The following is a 19240-nucleotide window of genomic DNA, read 5'->3' as shown; positions in this document are numbered from 1 at the left end:
TTGCAAATTGTGAGAGGAGTTAAAATTGCAATGAAATCCCTTCTCCACTTCAAGGAGATAGCCATGACAGTAAAAGCACTTCCTTTTTCCAACTCGTTGATGTTTAGCACTTTGTAGATTATCTTCTGCTCAATTTTCTTTCATGAGCAACTTCTGGTAACTGTAAGTTAATGAGATTTTCTGAAAGCATCTTACAGTAGTTTTCTGAAAATGTTGTCCAGTGTAATTGTATTGTGTTCAAAAATCATTTGGTCTCGAGGACAATTATTAGAAAGCCATTCAAGTCTCTTGGGGTGTGTTCACATTGCAACTGCAGAGTCTGCCTGAGCTATTTGATAGTATCACTGCTGCAGTATTGACAATGTAAAGTGTGGGTCTACAATTGGGATCTGACCTCCTTCTCAATTAAATAGTTAGAAGACAGCATAGGTGAGTTAATATTGCTTTGCTTCCACTCAATAACCATAGGAATTGAATTTATACATCATAAGTTTAGAATTGATCCAAAGCTAAAATTCCACCATGCTGAAGTAAGATTTGTCATTTAAATGTAATGTGCTTCAGGTTGAAGATGTTGATTTATTTTGGACATTAAGTATTGATGTTGAAGAAGGTGGTGCTGGAAAAGCAGAGCCAGTCAGACAGCATCTGAGGTGCAGGAGAAGTGACATTTCAGGCATTAGCCCTTCATCAAGAATGTTGAAGAGCTGACGCCCAAAACGTCAATTCTTCTGCTCCTTGGATGCGACCTGACCTGCTGTGTTTTTCCAGCACCACACTCGTCACCTCTGATCTCCAGCGTCTGCAGTCCTCACTTTCTCCTATTAAGCAATGAGACGCCTTTATCAGCTGTATTTAAAGTTTAGAACAAGGTTAGAGAACACTTCTGGCTTTCACCTTTTTAATTAGGATGTGAAAATATTTACTTTCAAGGTTACTTTGTGCCAAAGTAAAATGTTCAGGAAGCTTCCATATAATTGTCAAAAAGTCTCTAAGACCATTGATCTATATATTGAATTTTTTTTAGTATTTTAACATTGTCAAACCCCAACAGCGTGGAGTGATTCATTGTATCCATGCCAGTTCTTTGCTTGAGCAATCGGAATTAACTCTCGGATGGAACCACTTTTTCTCCTTGAGCCTTTTATCCTGTCCTGATTCAAATCTTAGCACACTCTTCCCTTGACCCTCTTCATTGTGTATTTTCTCTTCCCCTTCTTAGCGTCCTTTTTAAATTGTCACTGACCCAAAACTGAGAGTTGTCCAAATGTACTGCAGCGTGAGCCTGGCTGGGCATGATCTGCAAGGAGACAGTGGCTTTTACAGTATGTTTAACAAAGAATATCCAAGCTGCCTCAGGATTCAGACTCCTCTGCCAGCATGTTGCCTGCTGCAAGAAGTGGGACCCCTTTGAGATGAATGGCGCTTCGGATTTATTGGAGATCGCACCATTAGCACCATGTTAACCTGAGACAATGTGACTTGGCAGAACTTAATTCCTTCAAAGTAAAGGAAACTGCAGGTTCAAACTCAAAGAAATAGCATGTGTGCATCATCACAGCTGAGTACCCAGTAGGTACAGAGTAAATGCAGTTGAGTCCAGGATGATGAATTTCAATGCGATTTCAAACTGACGCCTCATGCCAGACAGTCACGAAAGATCAATTGGACATTTTGCAGATAAGCTTTGGCTGGGGGGGGGGGGGGGGGGAAGTGTATTTATTTGTGTCCTGCAGTGATGTCTACTAGCAGAGAGAAGGTAAATGAGGTGTTCAAAAGTTCAGACTGAGACATGTTCCCTGATAAAAAGCAGAACGTAATTTTTGCTTCATTGAGCAGTGAGAGAAATGTGGGGGAGAAACCATAGCCAAAATGAGAAACAAAATCAGAATCTTGACATCAAGATAAAGGAATCTTACTTTGCCTTCCCTTGAGTTTTAAACACTAAGTTCAGAATCTTACTAATGAGTAGCAACTGCATTATTTCCATTCATTTGCATTTGGCTATTAGTTTGACGTACCTCATTTCTGTATAGCTTCCAATTCCCCTCCACTTCCCTGAGAAATTCAACAGCATAGTTCCTGATATAACAGGGTAGTTACCTGATGGTAGAAGCGTGCTGGTTCTCTGGGCATTTACCCAATGCTGTCTTCACCACAATATCCCTGGACACTATACTCCTCTACCATCTGACCGAGCAAGTCAGCAACAGCAAACTACCGGCCTCGCCATTCATCATCCTGCTCTCAGACTAACTCCCACACCAATTCAGCCCCTCCTAACTTTGCTTTGGAGCTCACAAACACCCATGTTTCTGTTTCTGCCAGTTTGCTTCGTACACAGCGACACACGCATCTCGTGCATCCACACACGTTATGAGTCTTAGCTTAATTTTGTGAGCTCACTTACATTGCACTTACTTGGAACTTGACAGTTCTATGCTGTGCATCGCTTTTTAGCATGGGGGGGACAGGCAGACAACTTGTCGCCGTTTGGAAGACTTAGCAGTCAAACAGATAAGTAGATGCTATACAGCATCATGCTATTTCAAAATCACAGCTGCAACATTTACCGGCCTCTTGTATGCAAAACATGCTGCATGAGTCTCAAATGGCCATGGCTTAAAGTCAAAGGGCACCAGTCCTTACTGGAGTCAAGAGAGACTATAGCCAGTCAATGGGTATTCCACAATTAATCAAGGGGCTCATCAGATTTCAGTACAAGGGATTGGTGCCTCCAGGCTCTAGTAAGTCAGGTGCATTCAGTCTGGGAGCACAGGTACATCACTCAGGCTGCAGTGCAGACAGCAGTCCAGGTTGGGGCAGATTAACCTTTTCCTAAAGTGTGGTAAAAGGGAAGTGTCAGAGAATGATTCAAGTGGATGGAAAAGTCGTAAGTGCTGATTCATGGGCAGGAGAGGTGTTGAGGTGCCCCCATTGAGTCAGTAGGAAGTTAAGAGAGGAGGAGGGGTTAGTAGTTTGTTGGAATGAGGCATTTGAGTGCCACAGAGTGGCTATGATGCATCAAATAATGAGACTTGTATCATGAGCTTTCATGAGGGGCATGTAGAGTGGCAGAGTGAGAATGAGGTAGCATTGAGTGATAGTTAACACTGTGGAGTACAATGGAACATTAGTGTACTGACTGCACCACTGTGCATTAGGTTTCATACATGGAACCACTCTAACCTGGGCTTCGAGCTCAGTCCAGTCTTATTCAGTCTGCTAGTGTGGTCTCCTTTGCTGATCAACAGGGAAAACACTGCCCTGCTTTCCACCATCCCATTCACCAGCACCTCCATGTTCCAGCTGGCAAACTGAGGAGGTTGATTGCCTTTCTGGGACATTTGTTTTAGAATAACGATGGAGGACTGAAGTGAAAAGGGCAATTCCTGCTTGCAGAGTCTGAGGGAGTACACAGCTGGGGTGTAAATAAGGTGCAAGCTACGTAAATACTAAAACGTTACAGCAGCAGCAAGCAGTTTCATATCGCCTGCTGCACAATGCCAAAAAATGGATGCTGAAGAGGCCAGTTGTATAATCAATGAACTGAAGAACAAAAGAATGTGAAAGAGAAATCAAATCTCAACTTGAAAAATATACAATCTTAAAATGGGAATGTAAGCCCAAAATAATTAATTTCTCTGGAATGACTGCTGGAATATTTTCATACACTGATCAGTAAAATCATCGTAGTGCAACTGAAGTTACTGAGTATAGAACAGTGAGAACATTAACAGAACATATACTGACCAAAGAGTGACCTGAAAAAGCTGGAGAATAGAATCAATTCTGGAGCTACTGCTATTATTCATGATACTCAAGGAAGATACTGGACGTTTGTTGAATGAGATTGATTATGAAAAGCCTCGGGCCATTTAAGTACAATGCAACACTGGTGTGTAATGTTAAAATGCTGCAATATCAACTTGCCAGCAGTCTTTGACATTGTCACCCACACCATCTTTCTACCAGTGGCTCTTCTCTGTCAACTAGCTGGATGTGTTTATCTTCATTTGGTTCCATCCTTCTCTCTCCAGACACAGTCTGACCTGAATGGCTTCTGCTCCTGCTCTTATGATATTATCTCTGGAAAGTCACCAAGAATCTATCCTAGGTCACTTCCTTTTTTTTTAATCTCGATGTTGTCCGTCAACAAAACCATATATAAACAAAATGTTAGGTGTCATATTGCTGGCTCTTCCTCACTGCCACCTCTCAAGGCTTCAGCTGTCTCTGATTTGGAACACATCTTGTTTGGCCAAAATCCAGTTGATCAATAAAAATATTCTCTCTGAATTGGGAAGATCAAACCAATGTGATCATGCTCTGTCATAAACTCCATTCCTTTGAAACTCCATCTATTTTCGAGCAAATATCTGAGACTGAAGCAGACTCCTCTCAAGCTCAGTCCCTGATTTGATATTGAGTTGGGTGAAGCTTATGTTCACTCAGTTATACAATCTTCACGACTATCCAATTCCAATTCCATAACCTCGTCCAACTCTGCATCAGCTCATTTACAGATTGAACCTAAGTCCAGATCAGTGCTGTCTAAGAAGAATTTAATGATCGCCATATTTGCGGTGATCGGTTCACTAACCTTTTCAAGATTGTTAAGAAATCTTAAACTGTCAGAAATCGAGACGGATGCAATTGCTGCCAAGGGTTTTGCAATCTAACTGTTGTGTAAAGCATGTCTGTTGGAAACACTTTCAAAGAGCGCCAACAATATAAAGAGATCTATTTCTGACTATGTCAAGTTTATTTGAAGAAACACATTTCTTCAGAAGTAAACATCATCCTTGATGCTTCAGGAGTCTGAGGATGTGCAAAGAATGAACTAACTCTATCTATACATTACTCTGCTCTGACTCTTGGCTTGCTTTCACTCTGTTGTCCACTATTTCTGAGCTGAACACATGGATATTTTGAGAACCTCTGGCTCAAAGAAAGCTTTCTGCAGTCTTTCCTTTTATGCCAATAGCAATCTATTACTTCAAAGACTTGTTTCAACAAATCCATTAAGATGAAGATGGAACAGATTTGGATGTGCTGCGCTGCCAAATTTGTCAAAATTGTTCATTTCTACCTTCACTGGCTGTTATACAGTGATGAGTATTACTCCCATGCCTCAACTGTCTTGCAACCATGTTCTCCAATTTACATTCCCTGTGTCACTTCATTTTGATGAAAATATTTGGTGCAGTTGAACCAATGTACTCCCTGTTTTCACTGCACTACACCGAGCGGTCCTGCAGGCTTAAATGAATCATCACTTAGTGGTAGAATCACTGCAGTGTGGAAGCAGGACATTCATTCCATCAAGTCCACACTGCTCCTCTGACAAGCTTCCCACCAAGGTCCACTGCCCACTCTATCCCTGCATTTCTCTTGGCTAGCCATCTAGTCTGCACATCGCTGGACATTGAGTGTTTTAGCATGGTCAATCCAATCAGAGCATCCAAAGGAAATCCATGCAGACACGGTTGCCTGAGAGTAGAATCAAACTTGGGTCCCAGTGCTGTGAGGCAACAGTGCTAGCCACTGTGCCACCACTTTGATGCATGTGGAGAGAATGCAAACCGAGAATGTAATAATAAATGGCAGACTAAGGGCAGCTCTGCAGTGGTTAGCACTGCTGCCTCACAACGCCAGAGACCTGGGTTCAATTCCTGCCTCGGGCAACTGTCTGTGTGAAGTTTGTGCATTCTCCCCATGTCTGCGTGAGTTTCCTCTGGGTGCTCCGGTTTCCTCCCACAGTCCAAAGATGTACAGGTTAGGTAATCTGGCCATGCTAAATAGCCCGTAGTGTTAGGTGAAAGGGTAAATGTAGGGGAATGGGTCTGGGTGGGTTGCTCTTCGGAAGGTCGGTGTGGACTTGTTGGGCTGAAGGGCCTGTTTCCACACTGTAAGTAATCTAATCTTAAAAAAAAGCTTTGTTTCATTGAGCAAGTGACCCTTCACCTTTCAGATCTCTGTAAACCCGACAACACAGATACAAACATAGTAGCAGTCTCACTGCTCTGTGACTCCTCTCTGGCAATAATGTGATTGTACAAGGAAGAATCAATGAGGAATGGATGACAAGTAGCAGTCTAACAAGTGATAGTCACAGTCATTTCTGCAACTGCAACTTTACTATAACTCAATATTGTGTCGTTCTGAAAATGAACAGCTTCCATTTGTCACATGTGCTCAATTAATTCTAATTTTCTCTGTAGCCTGTGTTCTATTTCTCACTAAGTACTGTTCAGCCATCACCCTTGTGCCCTCCTAATTTTAGTCACTCCACCAATGGTGATAGTATCTTCAGAACTGAAAGATGTTGGAAAATCATTTTTATACCGACTTTACCACATGAAGGGGATGTGCTCCAAAAACTCATGATTTCAAAAAATCTTTTTGGCAATAGCCTGGTATCATGTGACTTTTGGCCTTATCCAGTATTGGGACCATTCAGGAAAAAACACTATCTTCTTATACTCTCTAAGAAAAATAGAAAGTTGAAGACAGTGCCATTACAGATTTGATCGAATTGATCATGGATGCATTTTCATCTGTCAAAAAGATGAATGAGTGCAGTTGGAGCCAGTCCACGGAAAAGCAGCTTGTTGGCAGAAGTAGACAAATTTGTGGCAAATAGCATTAATATGACAGCATTAATCCTGCCTTATTAAGAAAAAAGTGTTGGTAAAGAGAGTCAAGTTATATGCTATAGGATCCAACAAAATGAACACAGTTGGTCTGTTTCCCATTCAATTAAACTTAATACTTTACACTTGATTTCTTTCGTCAAAAGTAAGCATTATTTCAATTCCATGGAGTAAACTGTCCAAAGGCCTATGAATTAAAAGTGTAAACAAGTCAACTTTTATGGAATATACCTGACTGGACTAATACAGTCACAGTTCTCGAGCAATGGCAAGTCATTTGGAAAATACAGCAAGATTTTCCACGTAAGTTTTGAGTGGCAACATGACAATCTTGCTAATAAGCATCAAGAACCCTACCTAGTTGCATGCATTAACATTTCATTAGTACCTCATGTCCCTTCTTTATATGCAGCTGGCTATTTGTCAAAGGAGGAGAAAGAAAAACGAGATGGTGACTGTTCCCAACATTAACTTCTGAGCAAGTATCTGGCAGCTTTATCTCACTGCTTGCTCCTCCAGTCCTTGGATAACAACCCCATCATCACAGAGCATGCTGCATGGGTAGTGACTGCTTGCACCAACCCCCATCTGTGGAGGCTGCCAATGGACATGCACCAGCCTTACCACATCATCATGGCACAGGTGTAACAAACTTGGAATTCAGTTCTCCACTTTAATGTTGGACTTTTGAGCTCACAAAAAACTTGCCCAATAATGCTGCTGCTCAGCCACTTTACATGTCAGGACAAGGATCAATCTCCAGTCAGGTGCATCTTAAGACATTTACCTTGCTCTCTTACTTCTCACTAACTTTGCACTACTTAGATGTTCACAACATCTCTGCCTTGTCTTTTTGCACATGTTCACCTCATTCAGAACTTACAGGCTTATAGAACTTATGTCTGGTCTTTTAGTGCAGACAAAGCTTGTCATGTTCAGTCAAGAGGGTCGACATTTTACTATATGGTGTCAGTGTCATGCCACAGCATGTGCCAGCATCTTATGTGACAAACACAATGAATGTGCTTCAACTACAGGACAAAGGAGCTTACTTGATTGGCACTAGAACCATAAACATCTGTAAACATTCACTCCCTCCACCACTGACTCTCAGTGCAGTAATGTGTGCCCAACTACAAGATGCACTCCTTAGACTGCAGCTTCCAAATCCATGGTAGCCGCCATCTAGAAGGGCAAGGACAGCAGATACACGAAAGCTCCATTGTCTGCACCATTCCCTGTAAGCCACTCACCATCTTGACTTGGAAATATTTTTCAGTTTCTTCAGTGTCAGTGGGTCAAATTCCTTGAAACCACCCCTGTCCCCCATGCCAATGGTATTGTGGGTGTACCTACACTACATGGATAACTGAGTCTCAAGGAGGCAGCTCTCACCACCACCTTCTCAAGGGCAACTAGGGATGGACATTAAATGTTGGCCAGCCAATGTTACCCACGTCATGCTACAATAAATGAGTCAATTCTCAAAGTCTGAATAGGGGTAATCCTTGATCAAGTCAAGCAAGACTATCATCAGTGAGGAAGTCCTACCACAGTCAGTTAAAAGCAGCATTTGTGGCCTAATGTATAAATAACAAAAACCTAGTACACAGCTGTTGCAAGTAATTAGGAAAGCGAATAGAATTTTGTTATTTCTCATGAGGAGAATTGAATACAAAAGTAAAGGGGATTATGCTTCAGTTATACACAGCATTGGTGAGACCACATCTGGAACACTGAGTACAGTATTTCTTGTTCAAGAAAGGACACAAATATTTTAGAAGTAGTTCAGAGAAGGTTTGTTAGAACAATATCTGGAAAGGGTGGGTTGTTTCAAGAGGACAAGCTTGTTTCTTTATTGCCAGTGGATTCTGGAAAAGTAAGAGCTGATTTGTTTGAAACAACTGAGATCCCAAAGGTTTTGGACAGAGTGGATATGGACAGATGCAAGAATCTAGAACTCATGGTCACGGTTTCAAAGCAGTCAGTTGGCCATTTATAATAAAGCTGAGAATTTTTCTCATAGAGGGCCATGAGTCCTTGGAGCACTTTTTTTCTAAGTCCTTTGACGATTTTGGTAAGGAAGCAGTCAACAACTTATTAGCGTGATGAGAATGTGGAAGAATCAGACCAGCTATGATCTCGTTAAATGATAGAACAGGTTTAAGGGACAGAGTGGCTCAACCCTGTTCCTAGTTCATACGTAAACCCCTATTCTTGAATGTAAGGCTGAATCCACAAAGCTTGTGGAGGAGCAGGACAAATTGAATAGTTATTTCCAAATTTTTGAACTGAACTGAACAGGTACAGAAACCATAATTTGCTGTTCAGCTTGCATGACAGTAATGATGAGCACGATTAGACTTGCTATGGTTTCTGTGGCAAAGTCTAGACCAATTTATGTATGTTTTTCAGAGGTAAAATCAGAGGCTTATATATGTGGAAGAAGTAAACTTCAAATTCATACAGTTTATTTGGCTCAAAATTTATCCCAGTATATTCAATGCAATCAATCAATGTCAAAGAGAAAAAAATGAACCAAATTGTTGATCATACCATTAAAGGAGGACCTTTTTTTTCATGCAAACCAGTTTTCTAACAAAACTGCACTAAGGAATATTGATGCACTATGAAAAAGAAAATCGAAGTTTGTAAGTATCTGTAAGAGGATCGTCAGCATAGAAATTAGGGTTGAAGTCACAGAGTCCTGACAGTTAATTTCTTGGTAAATATTGCCGATAACAATATACTGCCCAGTCTGTTGTATGAGCTATTTACAATAAATTTCAAGGTTTTTGGTTGATTTCCTCGTCCTTAGCAAGTGCAAAGTCATACAGCATAGACCAAAAGACCCAACACAGAGTCAAAGAACCATACAGCACAGAAACAGACCCTTCAGTCCAACCAGTCCATGTGAACATAATCCCAACCTAAACTAGTCCCAACTGCCTGCTCTTTGCCTGTATCCCTCCAACTCTTGGGAGAAATTTCAGTGAATAAAACTTGAAGGACTGAATGTCCAATTTCATCCAAATTTTGTCCAAAAGCAGATCATTGTTTTTGAAGTAAATACCATGCTTGATGCAAATGATTCTAGATCTGATTGAGTCTCCAATCTTATTTGTTACCTTTAAAGTCGCACTAACCTGGTCTTGGTCATTAAACTGATTTTGTCCCATTTCCAAACAATATTTCCACTAATTGCACTATTTGCAGACCTTCAATGAGACTTCAAATTAAGTACATTTTAACTTATTCGTCAGTTTTTTTCAGACTTCTAATTCATAAAATCATAGACTGGTGACAGCACAGCAAGATAACTATTCATCCAGTCAAGTCTGTCCCAACTTGTGCAACAGCATTTTAGGTCATCCCACTCACTCAGCTTTTCGTTTGTCTTCAACTGCTTGTCCAATTCTCTTTGAAACTACCATTAAATTTATCTCGACCAAAATCTCTGACAGCATGTTCCAGATCCTCATCACTTACTTCCTGAAATATATTTTTAAAAACTGACGAATTTTCAAATGTAGTTGGCAAATGGTTCTGTTAACTTTATTTAGAAATTGTTTTCTGTTATTCAAAATCAGGTTGCTCACTCACAGTGGATGAACTAAAATGCTCATTTCTTGTTGTGTCAAATCCAATTTCAGCAGTGTTAATGAAACTGCATTTGGTTGCATTCTTAAGTATAGTGAGTTTTTGTAATGCAGTACTATGTTGGTGATGTGCAAATACAATGAGTGAAAATTTGAACTGAAAAATAGTGCTTGTGAAACTGGTGCAATTTGAGTTCAGATCAGCATTCCATCCAAAGTTGCCTTGCAGGTTGATTGTTATGTAATAGTTATGATGGTCACACCTCTACTTTTAAAGGTCTTCTTCAACTGGCAATCATAATTGTTGCAGTATTTTCTAGCAATAGTAGCAGTGTGGCTTCAACACTTGATGCCAAGATCCATATAAACTTGGAAATCCAGACGTCACTGTCAATGATAATCTACTTGAATCAGAAGCAACGACGTTTCGGGCATGAGCCCTTCTTCAGGAATTCCTGAAGAAGGACTCATGCCCGAAACGTCGATTCTCCTGCTCCTTGGATACTGCCTGACCTGCTGCACTTTTCCAGCAACACATTTTCAGCTCTGATCTCCAGCATCTGCAGTCCTCACTTTCTCCTTGAATCAGAAGCAACTGATTATATTTTGAGTAGCATGTTGCCAATTTTGTTGCCAAACAACTCTTGTACTGAAAAAAAATAGCAATAGTCATTTGGCATTACAAAACTTGAATTTTTATTGAAAAATATGATTTTGTCTCACACTCCTCACAACATCAGCACCCTCATCTCAGACAGTCAAAAAAAATGTGTATTCTTTTTTTGATTGTCTTTCTTGGGAATTGTACTGATAAGTGTGAAATAATAAGTATTTGGTAAAATGTGTCTCTTTTGGCAATATTATAACTTAAAAAATATAGAGTTTCATTCCCAACAAAGAAATTGAAATGCTACAATTTTTGAAAAGTATAAACTGTGTTTACCTTTGTTACTTGATCCTGTGTGGCTCAATCGTGATTTCACTTTATGTTTAATGATGTAAATGTTACTAATATTCCCTGGATTTTATTTATTTCCTTAATATGCATGAGCATCGTACAATTGGATTGGTTGTTTAATTTCTCTGTTATTTACTCTATTTCTGAAACCTTTAATTCCTCTTTTGAATATATAAAGATTAATGTAATGCCAGAAAGAAGGAAGAATGTGCTCTGGAATCCTCTGAAAAGTTTTGGGAAGCTTTTTCTTTTTAAATGGAAAATTGATTAACTGCTGACAGAAAAACACAGTCAGAAGTCAAACACCACCATGTTACAGTCCAGCAGATTTATTTAGAATTACAAACTTTCAGGATCTCTGCTCCTTCGATGGGTGAATTGGAGGAATGCTACACCTCTCTCTGTTTCACCTGACAAAGAAGCAGGGTTTCAAAAGCTTGTGATTTTAAATAAACCTGTTGGGTGAGGACCTAGTGTCATGTGACTTCTGACTTTGTCCATTCCAGTCCAACACTGGCATCTCCACATCACCAAAACATAGGCTATTAACAAGAGCAGTGACAAGGAATCTAAATTTTAAAAATATGTTTTATTAAAATAAATAATTGTCAATGTGAATCACAGGCTTGCTCAAACAATAGACCTTTTGTATTTTTTTGTGTAATTTACTTCCAAACGTTTATTAACAGTTTGCGTATTTTTTTGTCAGACTGTCAATTTGTAGGTAACACTGCTGTCATTTTATTTCCTGTCACAGATTGTCTACTGGAAAATTAAAAGTTTGTTGGAGAGGAGAAAACGATATGTTGAAAAACACATCCTTACTTTCAATGGACAACGGAGCCATGGAATGGTTCCAGGTTTGGAACCCTACAGTGAATATGGTCTGATCGTGATGGTCTTTAATAGGAAAGGTGATGGACCACCAAGTGGACCCATTCATTTCAAGACTCCAGAAGGAGGTAAAGGTTAATCCTCTGCGATATCAATTTAAAACGCTTAAAAAAACCTTAAATACAATGTAATTTCTAATAATGGAATCTCTTCATGACTGTAGATATGCAATGGCTTACAGTATTTCATATAATTTCTGATTCTTTCATTTAACTTTTTTTTTCAGAATTATGTCAGTTTATAGGCAACACATTCTTTCAGATTAAATTCACGACATCACTGAATACCTTAAAGATGCTTGCTAAGTATTTTCATTGCAATTGTCCCATGAACCAGGAGATAAAATCATTTATTTGGAATATTTTAGAGCAATACTTAGAAGGAAAGAGATAACAGACTTCAAGGGAGGGTAATGATGCTATATCTGTATTATCTTTACATTATGCAGCCTGAATCTCTGAACTATTCCAGTTGATTCTGCATATAAACATACTGCTAACAATGACATGATCTGTAGGAACAAATAGAGCTCAAAGAATAGAATAGTTTGGTTTCTCACATTGCTTCGGTTATCCTTTTGACCATGAACCGAATGAAGAAATGGGATCTAATGGAGTCAGTATCAATGGAGGAGGCATGAACAATTTGAATTTGACTTCCAGTATTACATTACCAGTTAAAGTAGAGAAGGGCTTACAAAGTGAAAGTCATACTCTGAAGATCAGCAAACCAACAAAAAAGCCACTTAATCTATTTTGAGGTTGAGGTTGCCAAGTTCTTGATGGTACTAAGAGTTACAGTATGTGACTACCTTTGAAATAGCAAGTGAAACAGCAAGTGGGCGGCACGGTGGTTAGCACTAGAGACCTGGGTTCAATTGTCTGTGTGGAGTTTGCATATTCTCCCTGTGTCTGCGTGGGTTTCCTCCGGGTGCTCCGGTTTCCTCCCACAGTCCAAAAACGTGCAGGTGAGGTGAACTGGCCATGCTAAATTGCCCATAGTGTTAGGTGAAGGGGTGAGTGTAGGGGAATGGGTCTGGGTGGGTTGCTCTTCAGTGTGGACTTGTTGGGCTGAAGGGCCTGTTTCCACACTGTAAGTAATCTAATCTAATCTTAAAATAAAATTATGGCATTGTAATCCTTCAATCTCGTGCAGCTGAGCTAGAAATGAACAATATTTAATTATGTTGTCTGAATATCATGTGCTTCCTGGTGCAGAAGTTAGAAATAATGGGATGGACATTGCAGGTATAACTGTATTATGAGAAGCAGGACTAAATGCATTGTACTGCTGCGACAACATAATCCATGTAAGCAAATTCTTCAATATCATTTAATTTGACTATTGCATATTCCTTGCTGTGAGAGACATCTTTGCCGTAGGCAACATTAGTGTCAGAAAAGGAGTTCTGAAAGCCTTAAATTATATTTGTATTTGCTTGAAGATATCTCATAACTGATGCCAATTGGCACATTATAGGAGTGACCAGAGTTTCATATAAGGAAAAATGATAGGTTTGGACAAAAGTAAAAGATTCTATTCCTATGCCAGATAAAGAGCAGGTTCCACAGTCTCCATTTTGATATCTAACGGTTTTAGCTCAGGTATCAGCAGAAACCTAAGAAAGCTCTTCAAAACAAGAGTGTTTCAGTACTCATAGCTTCCGCGTGTTGCCTATCCTCCACTCTAACTTGATAGCCGTGCCAATTTATATAATTTGTCTTTTATATTGTGTGCTATATGAAAGCTCATTGGACAGATCAATGTAGCAGGCTAATCATTTCTTAACTGACGTTCAAGCAGCCAAATTTACCTCTCCTTCTGTTGATAATAATTGACAAAAACCATGAGAAAAATATCTAATTTTACAAACTATTTGGATTCCCAAAGATCTAGGGAATTATAAATTGTTACAAAGTCATGATGAGCTGGTTGTTCTGAGGAGTGACGGTCTGTATGTGATGGAGTGATGATGAAGGTGGTCTGGAGAAGGTGAAGGCGAGAGGCGGGACTGGTGAAGGTGGGACGGGGACCGGAAAAAGTGAAGGTGTGAGGCATGTTTGGAGAAGTGGGAGGCACATCAAGAAAAGGTGAAGGTTGGATCCGGGGTGGTTCCAGACAACATGAAGGAGCAAGGGGGTCTGAAGTGCTGGAGGAGGGTGGAGGTTCTTGGCCAGGGATGGAGGGGTTTTGGGTCCAGAACATGGAAAGGAGGTTATCAGTTCTTGAGCATGGCAAGAGTCTGCAACTCTGAAGTGAAGGAAAGGGACCAATGGATCCAGAGCAGAATGGAGGTGTTTTACCTCAAGGGGAAAGAACAGTGTGTCCAGTCCATCTGGTGTAACTGTTCAGGTGGCCGTGTTTATGGCAAACCTGAGCTAAGTATGGGATCAATGGAATTGCTCCACAGGAGTCAGTATATGTACTCAATAGTGCAACTTCTATTTCCTTAATTTCATCAGACCCCTTCAGATTCTCTGACTTAAATGGATCCTTTTGCAGGGTTCCAGGCATAGAAGAATGACCCAGAGGAACACAAAATGCAATTCCTTTGAAGGGTGCTACAATGAGGAATCCGCAGGATCTGATACATGACCTCCATCTAGACTGGAATCACAAATGTCTGGACATCTCAAAATTCACTTCTGAATATGCTCCTGTTGCATTTTACACTGTCTGCATAAATCTTAAAAAGATTCCACTCTGTAAATTTCAGCGTCTTTGCAACCAGCAATATGAGGTGATTCACCTATTTTTAACAACATGCCCTTCCCCTCTGTGATCCAGACAGCCCTCCACTGCACCTCCTCCATTCCACGCTCCACTGCGCTAAACCTCCCCCCCCCCCCTCCCCTCTCACCAAACGCAATAAAGACAGGGACCCCTTGTCCTTACCTTCCAACTCAACAGTCTCCACATTCAATGTTTCATCCTGAAACACTTCTGTCACACTAGACCCCACCATCAAGAACATCTTCCCCTCCCCGCCCCTCTCTGCCTTCCGTAAGGTCCGCTCCCTTTGTCGCAAGGGTTCGTGCCACCCTCCCCACCAACCCCTAAACCCACAGGTACCTTCCCCTGTGATGGTAAAAGATGCCAAACCTGCTGGCACACCTCCTCCCTCACCTCCATCCAGGGCCCCAAACAGTCCTTCCAGGTGACACAGAGGCTCATCTGCCTCTCCTCCAACCTAGTTTACTGTATCCAATGCTCCCAATGTGGTCTTCTCTCAGGGAACATTTCACCGAACATCACAGCTGGACACACAGGGGCTGACCTGACCTCCCAGTCACCGCCCATTTTAATTCCCCTTCCCATTCCCTTTCCAACATGACCATCCTCGGCCTCCTCCATTGCCACAGTGCATCAGATCGCACGTTGGAAAAACAACAACTCATCTTCTGCCTGGGTAGCCTGCAGGCTGGAGGACTGAACATTGAGCTCTCCAATTTCAAATAACCTCCCTTCCCTTCCCCGGACTCCCTTCCTTCCATTCCACTTACTGATCCTTCCTTCCAGCCATCAACCGGATTCATTTCTCCCATCGATCAACCAGGCCATGCCCTCTACCCATGTTGACCTATCACTACCTCACCACTCTGACCCTCGTCCTACCCAAACCCCAGCCCCTTTATCTGCAGCCCACCTTACTCTCACCCCCAGCCCTGAAGAAGGGTTACACCCAAAGCATTAACTTCTCCATCTCCTGCTGTTGCCTCGCTCACTATATTCTTCCAGCTTCCTACTTGGCTCCTACATGAGATGATGCTGCTGCTTCTGAGAAGCTATCATGAAATTGATCCATAATGCTATCAGTATTTGCCCTCCATGATATAATGGTATGCTCCACGTGTAAACACCTGCATTGTTTAAACTCCTCAATGTAATTTTAATTGTTTTTCATGATGCCTATTCAAACATAGTAGAAGAGAAGGAGATAGCTGCAGATGCCTTTAAAGTTGCACTATGGTGGAATTCCAGTCGTGTACCACCATTACGCACTACTGAGTTTCCTGAACCAAATGTGTAAGCTTGCGTGAGCCTCAAGTGCAAATATTTTCAATATAATATTTCACTTCTTTATGTCTTTACGTGTGATGCTCACGTTCTATGTAAGTATTAAATAAATGTTGATACAGCTGATTCCAAAATATATTTGGCTAATGTATTAAACATAAGGCATTAACTATACCCCTATTGCCTGGCATACTCTTGACGGTATGGAAGTGGAGAGAGGAGGTGGTTTGTGTGTGTGGGTGTGGTGAGTGGGTAACACCACCACCTCTGCAATAGACCTGTGGCAAATGTTGTTTAATTTGAGAGCGTATATTTTTAGTAATCCTTCACAGCTTCATGATGAAAGTTTTGTGTATGTGTACGCTCTTCCAAACACTTCAAAGCAACAAGAAAATAATTCAGTTGTCTCCAATTTAGTTGTGCTTTCCAGGTTATCTCTCACTGTTCAATGATTGCCTCAAATCCCAATATCAAGTTTCCATTTTATCGCTGTCATAATTAATCAAATAATATTTATCAGAACAACTTGTGTGGAAGACATTGATTCATTAAAAAAAAAATTGGCCTGGCAAATGCTGCAATTGTAATGGTGAATTACTGATGCACATCATGATAAGTGAGCAACTTAGCACCAAATGAGTTTCCATTCTCTACAAATTGCTAGACAAGTTATGACACACTACCATTAACCTCACAAAAAGAATCAAAATAATTCTCATCTTGCTATAAGCTTTTTTGTTGTGTGCAATGGAATTGCTGGATTTGTGTCAAATAACAAAATGTGATCTTGTCACAGTCATTTAGGGCTGTTAAGTTTTGTCATAATTAAATGATTTATGGCTCTGTTTTAATGCAACAAATAATTTTCTGTTTGAAGGAAAGATATTACTCAGAATATTATTCATTAGGACAAACGAACTAATCAAGCTGAACTTAGATTCTGGAACAATAAAATTTTCTGGTGCAATCCATATTGGTTAGTCATGAAAATTTTACTGGGATTAAGGTCAAGGAGTTGGCTTCTTTCTTTTTGTAAAGTATATACAACTGAACCTGTCCTTAAAGAAACATATTTGTTTTTTTTTCTGACAGTCCCTGAGCAGCCTGCCTTTCTGCAAATTGCAAACTTCGCGAAAAACTCTGTGACTCTGATATGGGGACCTCCAGCAAAACCTAACGGCATTCTAACTGGTTATTTGCTTAAGTACCAGTTGAGTAAGTAGAAATAGCAGTTTAATGAACTTGCTTGCCAATCAAATTCATGTGCTTTCTTTTACTTTTATATTGTATTATTCTAAACTGGTTTTACTGTAAATATGTTGGTTAGAATTAAACATCAGACGATAAAAGAAATAAATCAAATTTATGTTTTCATAAAGTCAGAAAATCCCAAAATGCATTATGGCTCATGGAATACTTTTTAAATATATTCAGTATTTTAATACCAGAAATCCAGCAGCCCATTTGCACACAACCAGGACCCTCGAATAACAATGAAATGTCGATAAACCATAAGCTCCATCGTCAGAAGTCAGACAACGTCAATAAAGTGTGGCTCTGGAAAAGGCACAGCAGGTCAGGTAGCATCTAAGCGGCAAGAGAGTCAATGTTTCGGGCATAACCCTGCATCTGGACTGCAGTCCTCACTATCACCTGGACACTACACCATGTCAGGTTATAGTCCAATAGGTTTATTTGAAATCGCAAGCTTTCGGAGCATTGTCCCTTTGTCAGGTGAAGCTCTGAAAGCTTGTGATTTCAAATAAACCTGTTGGACTAGAACCTGGCATTGTCTGACTCATGACCTTATCCACCCCAGTCCCAACACTGGCCCCTCCACATCATGAGTATCATTGAAAGCAATACTGGATTCATTTGAAGCACGATAAAACACAGAATGGTTCACATTCACAATTCGTACTGCTTCCTTGTTTGCACGATTGTAATGCGCAGTCAATGTGAAACAAGTTGCAGGATGACTCTACGCCTGAGCAGAGGGTGATATTTGTATGAAACTGGTAGACCTAACATGCATCTCGAAAATGAGAACTGCATTTCGGCCAGAACAGCCTCTGGAAATTTTCCGTGGAAAGCGACAAGAAAAGCACGACATAACAGAAATCACACTCCAAGGTTGGCTGATGCAGTATTTAGAGGTAACCAAACAGAGAATGGATGCGGTACAGAGGTTCTCTACCTAGAGGAGATAAGAAGACCATTTGGAGAAACACTATAAAGACATTGCAGGTGGACAGCTATTGGGGTCAGTGTCTTTGGTACAGCTCTGAGAAACTAACTTCAAATAATGTTAATCTTGCTTTGTGCATCTCCTGTGCAGTTGTAACCTTGTTTGCTTTGCTTTGTTGAAGCACCCAAGGCTTTGTATGTCCTTGTTTGTTATGATCTGCCTGTGCTGCTGCAAAACAAAGTTTTTCACTGTACTTGTGACTCCAATAAATCAATCAAAGTCTACCTAGTACTTCAGAATGCTCAGTCTACAGGCTCACATTATTTTCAGTGGATAGCTGTTGGTCCAGGATTGATCTCAGAATTACGTCACCATTCTTTTCCTCCATCCGTACAATGCTTTGTTCTTGTCTCATCCCTCATTAAGGAAGCATTACAGAATAGACAGGATAAGCCAAAAGCTCCAAAACAGGTGGCAGAAACATTGGCCTGGATCTACCATTGAATTGAATTCACCACCAAATTGTCATTTCATGCCTACATTTCTTGAGCCCTTGATGTTGCTCCACCCTTTCCTAATGAAGCTGAGATCAGCTCAAAACTAAGGAGCGTACAATCCCAAAAAACCCTCCATTGGACAGAAGTAATGTTTGGGGAAGGGAAGAGGGGAGACCAGCCATGCACACCTGCTTACAGCACAAGCTGCTTAAAGTATGTTAAAATGTCCAGTCTGAATGTTACTAAATGGGTAAAAATTGAAGTGTTAGTGAATGGGTGAGTGGATGAATGGTGGAAAAGATCATAGGATGGGTAGGTGGGGGAAATCAGTGGATGGGATGATATGGAGTCAGATAAATAGGGTAGGATGGCAAGAGGGTGAGAATGGTAGGTGGACAAGTAGGAAGATGAGTTGGAGGGTAGTCAGGTCA

At 40.6% G+C, this 19240-nt stretch overlaps 1 protein-coding gene across 12 annotated transcripts in view; it reads left to right on the top strand.

Moving 5' to 3' along the window:
• Positions 1-19240, top strand: part of chl1b (cell adhesion molecule L1-like b) — an 885223-nt gene that overhangs the window by 716340 nt on the left and 149643 nt on the right. For all 12 annotated transcript variants that reach the window (XM_072582623.1, XM_072582619.1, XM_072582621.1 and 9 more), the window contains 2 exons: positions 11971-12175; positions 17217-17339. In XM_072582623.1, coding sequence (XP_072438724.1) covers positions 11971-12175; positions 17217-17339 — 328 coding nt within the window. The remainder of the gene's footprint in view (positions 1-11970; positions 12176-17216; positions 17340-19240) is intronic.

Source organism: Chiloscyllium punctatum, chromosome 12 (assembly GCF_047496795.1).
Source record: "Chiloscyllium punctatum isolate Juve2018m chromosome 12, sChiPun1.3, whole genome shotgun sequence".
Taxonomy (NCBI): domain Eukaryota; kingdom Metazoa; phylum Chordata; class Chondrichthyes; order Orectolobiformes; family Hemiscylliidae; genus Chiloscyllium; species Chiloscyllium punctatum.
Note: the sequence above shows the minus strand (reverse complement) of the source record. Positions and strands in the feature narration are given on the sequence as shown.